Below are 11995 nucleotides of genomic sequence, written 5' to 3' on the forward strand. Positions count from 1 at the left end.
TTTCAAACCTCTGTATATTTTAACTGCTGAACTCTAAATTGTTCAGGGACAACAGGTATTCCCCCAAAACAACAAATGATTTAAATTTGCCTAATATTTCAGTTGCTATCTTTTGATATTTTTAGTTATGGCAGTAAGAGTTAACAATTTTGAAAGAAATGAATTGCACTATTGTTTTCTACATAACATTTAACATTTTAAAAAGTGAATTAATTTATTATTTCTTGGACATAGTTAACTTTATGAAGTGCATCATAAAACAACATTTTATTTGAAGTCGGTGACAGGGAATTCAGATGGGAGGGCCAATTCTTCTTGGCTACTACTAAATACTTTTTAAATAACAGAAAAGATCAGATCTCAGGTAACTGGGCTGATTTTTTTCATTTAAAAACTTTTATGCTTGTTAGTCTTAACAGTGGCACAAAAATTAAGCTTCTTCGAAGTAATGCTTTATAATAATCTAATAATTTTTTATTATTAGAGAAATCTATTAAATCTAAAACTTGGCAGAGAAATTTGTAAGATGAAAGCAATGTTTAAGGACATTTGTATTTGAAAATACGAAAGACTCAGTGGAGAAAGAAAACGGTTGAAGGTTTATTAAAAGGCAATATGAGTGAAGAAGCAAGGTAAGTTTTCTGTAGTAATTTTTTGTTAATAATGTCAAATGTAAGAAAAAAAATAATGCTTTGTTTCTGGCTGCCCTGCTAGAAACTAGTTTTGCCCTGCAGCGATCCCTCTGTGGGAATCTCATTGATCACAAGTGAAATTCTGGCGGTGCTAAAGTTAGTTTGCACAAGTTCGCTGCTCATGGATATGATCATGACGGTGGTCAACATTCTTCTCTTGCCAATTCCAGTGTTCTTATTTATAACTATGTGCTCTGTAATCTTTTTTTTTTTTTTTTTTTTTTTTTTTGAGATGGAGTCTCGCTCTGTTGCCCAGGCTGGAGTGCAGTGGCACGATCTCCACTCACTGCAAGCTCTGCCTCCCGGGTTGACGCCATTCTCCTGCCTCAGCCTCCCAAGTAGCTGGGACTACAGGCGCCCACCACCATGCCCCGCTAATTTTTTGTATTTTTAGTAGAGACGGGGTTTCACCGTGTTAGCCAGGATGGTCTTGATCTCCTGACCTTGTGATCTGCCCGCCTCGGCCTCCCAAAGCGCTGGCATTACAGGCGTGAGCAACCGCGCCCAGCCTGTAATCTTATTTTCAAAGAGATCTTATGGTAATCTTCCAAGGGAATTTAGTTTCTGCATTTCCTGTATATATGGGTTTTCATGTATTGCCTGGCTATAATTTTTAGAACTCTTCACACACTCACAAAGATATGGGTCTCAACAATGAATGAAATTGTACAGTGGATGTATTAGTATTAAATGTGTTAGTATTAAATTGTGTGACATAAGCTGGCTCTTAAATATAATCACAAATTAGTATCTACAATGCTTCGAGCATTGACTACATTGTAGTCCTTTTTGAAACCAGTGTACAGCCCCCCAAACTGTTAGCTGGAAAGGGTAGAGTTCATTTAGACCCAGTGCCTCCGCATATGAAGTTGGTTTAATTTTTGTTTTTTTTTTTTTGAGACAGAGTCTCACTGTCACCCAGGCTGGAGTGCAGTGGCGCAATCTCGGCTTACTGCAACCTCTGCCTCCCTGTCTCAGCCTCAGCCTCCTGAGTAGCTGAGACCACAGACGTGTGCCACCACATCTGGCTAATTTTTGTATTTTTCGTAGGATTTCACCATCATATTGCCCAGGCTGGTCTAACTCCTGAGCTCAAGCAATCCACCCGCCTCCGCCTCCCAAAGTGCTGGGATTACAGGCATGAGCCACTGTGCCCGGCCTAAAATTTATTTGTTTCTTTCAAGGTTCCTCCTCTTCTTTTAGTGAAGATCAATATTGCTTTTTATTGTACATTTTATTGTACATTAAATGTACAATGTACATATTGTACATTTCTTTTCTCACTTATCTGCATTACTTTTCTGATTTGAGCTCAATAACTTCTTCAATGTACATTCATATTTTTCCTCATTCAGTCACTTTCAAATCTTTATTAAAGACCTACTGCGTGCTAAGGATAGGTTTAGGAGCTCAGATTCAAGTATTAAATATGTATATTGTTTTTTTCAAATTTGCTGTTTTCTAAATTTTGTTGTGGAAGAATCAACTTATATAGATCAAACCTGCTTCCCCCCTTACATCAATAAACACACTGTCCTGTCATTTCTTGTAGTAAAATTGCATTTATAATAATAGTGAAAATGTTTGAGAGTATTTCCTAACTTTATTCACACTTTATTCATTTCTTTATGTCCTCAGGTTAAATGAAGGGAGTAATACTGGAATAAATATAGATGAAAGAAAGAAAATGGAAAGAGAAAACTTCACCATTTGGAGCATTTTTTTCTTGGAGGGATTTTCCCAGTACCCAAGGTTAGAGGTGGTTCTCTTCGTCTTCAGCCTTGTAATGTATCTGGCAACCCTCTTGGGCAACAGCACTCTTATTTTAATCACCATCCTAGATTCACGCCTTAAAACCCCTATGTACTTATTCCTTGGAAATCTCTCTTTCATGGATATTTGTTACACATCTGCCTCTATTCCTACTTTGCTGGTGAACTTGCTGTCATCTCAGAAAACCATTATCCTTTCTGGGTGTGCTGTACAGATGTATCTGTCCCTTGCCATGGGCTCCACAGAGTGTGTACTCCTGGCCGTGATGGCATATGACCGTTATGTGGCCATTTGCAACCCGCTGAGATACTCCATCATCATGAACAGGTGCGTCTGTGCACGGATGGCCACGGTCTCCTGGGTGACGGGTTGCCTAACTGCCCTGCTGGAAACCAGTTTAGCTCTGCAGATACCCCTCTGTGGGAATCTCATCGATCACTTCACGTGCGAAATTCTGGCGGTGCTAAAGTTAGCTTGCACAAGTTCATTGCTTGTGAACACGATCATGCTGGTGGTCAGCATTCTCCTCTTGCCAATTCCAATGCTCTTAATTTGCATCTCTTACATCTTCATCCTTTCCACTATTCTGAGAATCAGCTCAGCAGAAGGAAGAAACAAGGCTTTTTCTACCTGTGGCGCCCATTTGACTGTGGTGATCTTGTATTATGGGGCTGCCCTCTCTATGTACCTAAAGCCTTCTTCATCAAAGGCACAAAAAATAGACAAAATCATCTCGTTGCTTTATGGAGTGCTTACCCCTATGTTGAACCCCGTAATTTACAGTTTAAGAAACAAGGAAGTCAAAGATGCTATGAAGAAACTGCTGGGCAAAATACCATTGCATCAAACACACGAACATCTCTGATTGGGTCCCTATGGTTTTACCAGAGATGTGCCCCTGGCAGAGCTCACCAGAGAAATTCTAGACAACATACAACCTCTTAGAACTCTGATCGGATCTTACCTCTATATAATTTCATAATTATGAGATGCGTACACAGAGTGATTGCCTATTAACAATAGTAGGTTTCAATTTGCATTTGTTAATATTTCCTTTTTGTGTTTTGCGGTTGTGAGGTTTTGAGTTATAGAGTCATCAAATGTTTGCTCCAGAAGAAATCTTGTGTATCTTCTGTGCTTTAACCCTTTCTCAAATGAGGTGGGAGCATAAAGAAACAAATAAAGACTGGCCTTGATTGTGCAAGTGAGAAAACAGAATTTAAAAATATAAAAGACTAGCTCAACATCACACAACTGTAGAACTGGGACTACGACATCCTTCCGATTTCTTGGCCAGACCTTGTTTTACCACATGGGGGTGGCTCTCTAATTACCCTTCATTATTCCAGACTCCTCATTAAAACTCCGTATCTCCCTGAGTAAGGCATTCAATGATGCCTACTTGATTTTTCCACTTGCCAGCCTTGCTTTTCTAAGCACATAAAGATGCAAATTGTATCTGCTTTTATGCCAGTATACTACTCATATACTAATTAAGTCTTTTTCATTCATGCTTTTCTTTTTTCTTCATTGGATGATTGACTTCACAGGGACAAGTATTCCTGTTATTTTGTACCTTTTCTGTTTACAGCAGTCATTCAGTAAATTAACACATTTATCAGCTTTACACCAGTCACTTTGAGAAGAAAGTACCACTTGGGAAATTACAAAGAAGAAACAAGGGCAATGAGGTATATTGCTTTATAAATACTTAAACATTATAGAGACAATATTTATATTAGTTGTTTTAAATCTTTTATTTGCATACAAATATTGCTTGTTAAAAATGCCTTCACTCCCAGATATTCTGAGTCAGTGACTCTAGGGTGGTTCCTCAATAATCTGTAGTTATAGGTGGAGCCCCAAGAAATTCTGATATAGATTGTGTGGTGACCATACATTGGGAGACGTTATTTCCAGCAAAACTTTATCTTTCAAAAAGAAAAGTAGGGTTAGTTCTTGTTTCTCTCTTTTTCCTTTTTTATTTGATTTTTTCCTTCATTCTTTCTGCCTCCATGTGTACCTTCTTACTTGTCTATCTCTACTTCTAGAGTAGAGAAGGGAAGAGGGTTTTGACTGGAGGAACGTAAACTCACTGGCCAAATTAAAAATATAAAATACTTTAAAAGTTTTAGCATTAGATGTTGACTTTTGGATTACTTAACTCTAGCATTAGGAGAAATACCTAATGTAGATGACAGGTTGATGGGTGCAGCAAACTACCATGGCATGTGTATACCTATGTAACAAACCAGCATGTTCTGCACATGTATCCCAGAACTTAAAGTATAATAAAAAAAATAAAAGGCCGGGCGCGGTGGCTCAAGCCTGTAATCCCAGCACTTTGGGAGGCCGAGGCGGGCGGATCACAAGGTCAGGAGATCGAGACCACAGTGAAACCCCGTCTCTACTAAAAATACAAAAAATTAGCCGGGCGCGGTGGCGGGCGCCTGTAGTCCCAGTTACTCAGGAGGCTGAGGCAGGAGAATGGCGGGAACCCGGGAGGCGGAGCTTGCAGTGAGCCGAGATCGCGCCACTGCACTCCAGCCTGGGCAACAGCGTGAGACTCCGTCTCAAAAAAAAAAAAAAAAAAACATTTAGGACTTCTGTTACACGTCCCTAGATGTAAAGAAACTCGAAATAACCACATAGCAAAATTCTGGAGAGGAAGCAATGAAACAATTTCTTTTTTTTTTTTGAGACGGGGTCTCACTCTGTCACCCAGGCTGGAGTGCAGTGGCACAATCTCAGTTCATTGGAACCTCTGCCTCCCAGGTTCAAGCGATTCTCCTGCCTCAGCCTCCCAAGTAGCTGGGATTACAGACATATGCCGCTATGCCTGGCTAATTTTTTGTATTTTTTGTAGAGGCGGGGTTTCCCCATGTTGACCAGGCTGGTCTCGAACTCCTGACCTCAAGTGATCTGCCCATCTCGGCTTCCCAAAATGCTGGGATTACAGGTGTAAGCCAATGTGCCTGACCAACAACGGGACAAATTTGATGCCAGATATTGCTGCCAAGAGACATTTGATAGTAGAGAATGGAATTATGTCCCCAGTAATGGTTTTGGAATGGTAAGGGAAAGCCGACAGGGAATCATTTATCCTAAAAGTAACTATGTTTCTTCCTAGATACCTCAATCTTCCCAATGCAATGGGCACAATCATTGCCTGGCAATTTTAGTGTTATGTTGCATTGTAATTTTGTAGTAGGCTTTTATTTGAGTAGAGCTAAATTTTGTTATAATAGAACTGAATTGTCTGCTTTCTGGAATTTGTTATGTGTGGTTCTAAATATAAACAGAAATAGCTAGAGCTATAGAAATAGTTGGAAGATTTACTTCAAAGAGGGAACTATGAGAGACTTTGGAGACAGAGACTGAACACCCTGTGTAGTCAGTCTATCAGCTTTGACATAAGGAACTGAGCAGATTGGCATGGAACCAAGTGTTTTAGAATGGGATATAGACCAGAATGGGACAACAAAACAGATGAGAAATAACCCAGATGTCAGAAGACGACCCAGAACAGAACCTGGGTGGGTATCTCCTTGCAGCAGATCTTGGCTAAGAGAATAGTAGTTAAAGCCATATGTTCCATAACATTGTTGTGCACAACTATATATATTATATATGCATAATAAATGTGCTTTATATACAATATGCAATACTAAAGTTAATTCTTGGTAAAACAGTGCATTCTTTTCTTTGGATCGCAATCAACACTAATTTCAATTGTTACTTTTATAGAGCCTCAGGTAAGGGATCCTTTTGAGGTACTGTTAAAGAGGAATATATTTGACAGAGAAGGTAGAACTACCTCTGATGGAGGACCAATTCTTGCATGAAGGATTATGTGACTAGATTTATGCTTTAGAAAAATCCATTTATGCCACTTCTCTGCTTAAATCCCTTAGCACTGTTTCACTGCCCTAACATTTGAAGTCCTTAAGATGACATGCAAAAACTTTCATAATCTGATTACTCACCATTCACATCTTTTGCTTTAAGCACACCAAAATTCTTTTGTTTCATGAATGTGTTATGCTCTCTCTTGTTTCTTTCTTTCTTTCTTTTTTTTTTTTTTTTTGAGACAGAGTCTCATTCTATCGCCCAGGCTGGAGTGCAGTGGCGTGATCTCAGCCAACTGCAACCTCTGCCTCCCTGGTTCAAGTGATTCTCCTGCCTCAGCTTCTAGAGTAGCTGAGACTATGGGTTGCACACCACCACACCTGGCTAATTTTTGTTATTTTTAGTAGAGACAGGGTTTCACCATATTGGTCAGGCTGGTGTTGAACTCCTGACCTCAGGTGATCCACCCACCTTGGCTTCCCAAAGTACTGAGATTACAGGTGTGAGCCACTGCACCCAGCCTCTTGTTTCTTTTTTTAATTAATAGCATTTATCATACTTTGTAATTCAATAATAATTTCAATTTATTTACCACTGTATACCCAGGACCTAGCACAAGTCTGGCATAGAGAAGACAGACATTCAGTGCATAGTTTTTATAAAAAATTAAGTGCTTACTGAACATTGATTGAATAAAAATATACATGTAATAAGCTTTTAATAGCTATTCAATTAGGTACTTGACCATTTCTGTGTTGAATGCCTCTCTTTGATTGCTAGTGGTGGTTAGGTGGTGGTGGTGGTGAGAATATCTACCTAGATTTAAAGAACAAAAATGTCATTAGTTCTTAGCATGGAATCTTTAAGACTAAAGCATTTGATTAACTATCTTTACTTTTCCAATAGAAATGGCACATTGTTAAAAAAGGTAAATATGCTAGAAATTATTGTTTCAGGTCTTTGGCCTCTGGTACTGTATTTGATGCAAATTCTAATGATCAAGATGGAGCATTCTATGTACATTTATGAATGACTCATAATTTGAGTGACTCTAGGGCGGGTCCTCAATAATCTATCGTTATAGGTGGAGCATCAAGAAATTCTGATATAGATTGTGAGATGACCATACATTGGGAGACATTATTTGCAGAAAAAAAATCTATCATTCCAACAGAAAAGTAGGATTAGTTCTTCTTTCTCTCTTTATGAGGAATAAGATGAACACTGAAAGAGTGTTGGATCTGATGAACACAGGAAGAGTGCTCACAATAGAATCAGTACTTGGTCTGTTCATAGAAGGGATTCAAGTATCACCTGAATGATTGGGCCATATGTCCCTTACAGCCTTGACTCCTCATTTGCAAACTAGTAATTATAACATAATAGGCTTTTAGCATTCCTTCATTCTCAGCAATATAAATAGCTGTAATTTTTAGACCTATCTAAGCTATCTAACCTTAGAACTTGTCTCCCTGGATAGAAGAAAAGAAGATAAGTATCATTTGTAGATAAAGTGACCTGGACACGAACAGAAGCTCTTGGACTGACTTGGGTTATACAAGTTTTACACTCTCTTTTTTTGATAAGGCACAGAAATAGGAAGTAAATATTGCGCTGATATGTGAAGAAAAAGAGATGATGTGAGGAGGAGTAGAGAGTATCTCTGGCAAGGGAGCAAAAGAAAACATGGCATGAAGAACCAAAAGAAGACAAATGAGTAGAGGCATGTAAAGAAAAGGGAGGAGTGGGGCTGGGTGCGGTGGCTTAGGTCTGTAATCTCATTACTTTGGGAGGCCTAGGTGGGTGGATCACTTGAGGCCTGGAGTTTAAGATCAGCCTGGCCAACATGGTGAAACCCCGTCTCTACTAAAGATACAAAAATTAGCTGGGCATGGTGGCACATGCCTGTAATCCCAGCTACTCTGGGGGCTGACTCAGGAGAATCGCTTGAACCCAGGAGGCAGAGGTTGCAGTGAGCCGAGGTCATACCACTGCACTCCAGCCTGGGCAACAGAGCAAGACTCTATCTCATAAGCATATTGAACAGCCATTGAAATGGCTTGAGTAGGGGTTTAGCAAGCATTTTCATAGAAAAGTCATTCTGGCCGCCATGTGGAGAACTGATTACAGAGAATAGAAGTGGTCACAGGGAGATCAAGTTGGAGAAAATTGTAGTGGTTCAGGTGAATGTTACTGGAAGCTTGGATTAGCATGGGGCAGTGGAGAAAGTAGACAGATTTGAGAGTTATTTAAAAAGTAACCTGTCAACAATTTGAGAGGTAACATCAGCAGGATTAGACATAGGCAGAGAGAGAGGCAAAAACATCAAAGATGACGCCTCGGTTTCTTGTTTGTAAAACAGAAGACCGATGGTGTCATTAACTGACATAAGGAATCCTGAAAGAGGACTAAGTTTGAGGTTGAAAGGTAGGTCATGATTTGTATTCTAGACATGCTGAATTTTCCCATGATTTTGAGATATGTGGTGGAGATATCAAGGAGTCAGTTGGATATGTTAGTCTGGAATTAATGAGAAAGGTCAGTCTGGAGATACAAATTTTGCATGTACATGATAATTTAAGTAATGAACATGGTTAACATTAACCAGGGAGAGAAAGTAGAGTGAGAACATTGCCTAAAATGAGCCTAGGGGAATGCTAATATTTAAAGCCAACCAATTAGGAAAAGCTAACCAAGGGGCATTGAGAAGAAACAACCCCTGAAGTTGGGGGAGGATAAAAACTAGGAGACCACTTCCAGCTTTGGTCGAGATGAAGTAACCACATTCCACTTTGCCTCTCCCCCTGATAGCAATTTAAAACCCTAGACAGAATGCATGGGACAGCTGAGGACTCCTCCACCCCCACCCCCAATGTATCTTGGCTGGGTGACTCCAGTGCAACCTGAAACCCAAACCTACACACTGGGGACAGTCAGAAAGCTCTAAAAGAAGCTCTAAGAGAAAGCTCCCTAAAAAGAGGGAAATGGGGCCCCTATGCATCAGAGTGAAGTAAATGCCCTGATTTTTTTTCTATTATGCCCAAATCCCCAGGAAATCCTGTGGTGGCAGTAGCAGCATCAACAGTGGTGACTGCACAGGCACCTAGAATTCTCGGGAAGAAGAACTCTTCTTTTTGACCAGAGGAACTGTGACCCCAAGAAGATGGGGGAGTCCCTATTGTTCCCTTACCCACCTCTATCTTCTTACCATTTGGCCCCTGAGACAGATGCAGTTGTGAGATGTGAATAGCAGACTGGAGAAATAAAAGCCCTGGCTTTTTAGCTAGAGAAGGAGGACTTTTAGGGAGTGAAAAGTTTCAGAAAGATCATGGAGATGAGGGAGTCAATAAAGCAATCCCATAAAGTTATATATAAACATCTGGGCCATCTTCAAGTGGAACATGAATTGGTCTGACCCTAAATAGTGTAACAAAGGCTTTGAGAACTAAGCTCTGTAATGTAGGCCACTTTTAAGTCCCAAATATGCCACTGGATGGCATGCATACAGGGCAGATTTAAATAACACTGCAAAGTCTCTGAAAATTTAGGTAAGAGTGAACCATACCTTAAAGAAGATGGGTAGAAGCACATAGCCTGAGCTCAACCAGGTCAATGGCTTGTTGAAACACACACACACAAATCATAATTTCTTTTGGATTTAAACAAGAGTCAAAGTCTCATGACATAATATTCAAAATGTCCAAGATGTAATCCAGAATCACTCAGCATATGAGGAATTAAGAAAATCTCAATATCTTGCAAGGAAAAAGGCAGCAAATGCCAACCCCAACATGACAAAGATGTGGAAGTAATCAGATAAAGGCTTTAAAGCAGCTGTTATAACCATGCTCCAAGTCGTAAGGGCAAACATTCTTAAAATGAATGAAAAGAAAGAGAACCTCAGCAAAAAAAAAAAAAAAAAAAAAAAAGGAAGATAAGAAAAGAAACAAGTGGAAATCTTGGGATTAAAAAATACAACTGAAATAAAAAATGTACTTAATGGGCTCAATATAGAATGTAGATTACAGAAGAAAGAGTCTGTGAACTTGAAAACAGATCAACAGAAATCATCCAAACTAAACAACAGAGGGAAAAGATTGAAAAAATAAAACTAACATTTATTTTCCAGTTGTTTTTTGAAGAAAAAAGTGGTAATCTATGGCCAGGCATGGTAGCTCATGCCTATAATCCCAGCACTTTGGGAGGCCAAGGTGGGTGGACCACCTGAGGTTGGGAGTTCAAGACCAGCATGACCAACATGGAGAAACACCATCTCTACTAAAAACACGAATAAATTAGCTGGGTGTGGTGGTGCATGCCTGTAATCCCAGCTACTTGGGAGGCTGAGGCAAAGTGATTGATTCAGCTCACAACTCAAACAAAACAACTGAACAAATGCTTTTCCTCAAGGTAATCATGAAACTTCCAGATGCAGCAGAGCTGCATCCTTCCCATTTTATCACAGTGACTGTTAAAAACACATGTGCTCAAAGGTCAAGATTTAATAATTTTTTTTTTTTTTTACTGCTTCATCATATATGCTTCAGTGAAACTGGAACTTTTTTCTATGAGTGCATTATGATAAAGAATACAATAATTACTAGTAGAGTTAGGTGCTAGTGCTTTTATTTCTACTACGGTGCCATCAGTTTTACTCACCATTGCTTTTGCAACATTTGCAACCATTGAAAATATCAAGGTGAAAAAGTAAAATAAACTTGTTTGTATAATTATAAATATTGTTTTGACCTCACAGAAAAGGGCTTGAAGACTTTCAGGGGTCTGCATACCATTTGTGTTAGTTTTCTATTGCTGCTGTAACAAATTACTCCAAACTTAGTGGTTTAAACAATACAAGTTTGTTATCTTACATTTATATAGGTCAGAAATCTGACATGAGTCTCAGTGAACTAAAGCCAATGTATGGGCAGAGATGTATTCCTTTTAATAGGTACTGGGTAGTAATTATTTCCTTGCCTTTTCCAGTTTCTGGTGGCCACCCACATTTCTTGGCTCATGGCCCCTTCCTCCATCTTCTAAGCTTTCTCATGTAGCAACACCCTGACTCTGCTTCTGTCACCACTTCTTTTTCTCTGACTCCCTCTTACGCGCCTGTTTGTCCACTTTTAAGGCCTCTTTTGATTGCACTGGGCCAAGCTTGATCATCTTTCTGTCTTATGGTCAGCTGATTAGCAACCTTAATTCTATCTTCAACCTTTCTTCTCCTTTGCCATGTAACTAAAATATTCAGAGATTCCATGGATTAAGACATGGACATCTTTTGGGGCCATCATTCTTTTTGCCACAACTTGGTTTCAAAATAATTGCAGTAAGAAACAAAAACACGCAGAACTTTTGGATTTCTGAACATTGATTCACAGCTTACTCCAATTTCCAGAGACCCAGAATGATACTGCAATATATGTATCTTGCTCCATGGCTCAGGCTGGAGTGCAGTGGTGTGATCACAGGTCAGTGCCGTTCCAAATTCTTTGGAGCTTCCTCTTCTGTTTTTTCAAATAATTTAAGAGGGTTGGTGTTAATTTTCTTAAACATTTAGTAGAATTCACTATTGAAGCCACTTGGTCCTGGGATTTTCTTTTTTGACAGGTTTTTGATTTCCAGTTCAATAACTTTGTTACTTACAGGTTGGTATCGATTTTCTGTTTCTTCTTGAGTCA

At 39.3% G+C, this 11995-nt stretch overlaps 1 protein-coding gene across 1 annotated transcript; it reads left to right on the forward strand.

Annotated features, from left to right (window-relative positions):
* Nucleotides 1–234: 234 nt before the first annotated feature.
* Nucleotides 235–3584, forward strand: OR2K2 (olfactory receptor family 2 subfamily K member 2). The gene is made up of 2 exons (XM_015117112.3): nucleotides 235–364; nucleotides 2331–3584. Exon 2 carries the CDS (start codon nucleotides 2380–2382, stop codon nucleotides 3328–3330), a length of 951 nt encoding a protein of 316 aa, XP_014972598.3. The 5' UTR covers nucleotides 235–364; nucleotides 2331–2379; the 3' UTR covers nucleotides 3331–3584.
* Nucleotides 3585–11995: the final 8411 nt, after the last annotated feature.

The sequence above is a fragment of the Macaca mulatta genome, chromosome 15, assembly GCF_049350105.2.
Source record: "Macaca mulatta isolate MMU2019108-1 chromosome 15, T2T-MMU8v2.0, whole genome shotgun sequence".
NCBI lineage: Eukaryota > Metazoa > Chordata > Mammalia > Primates > Cercopithecidae > Macaca > Macaca mulatta.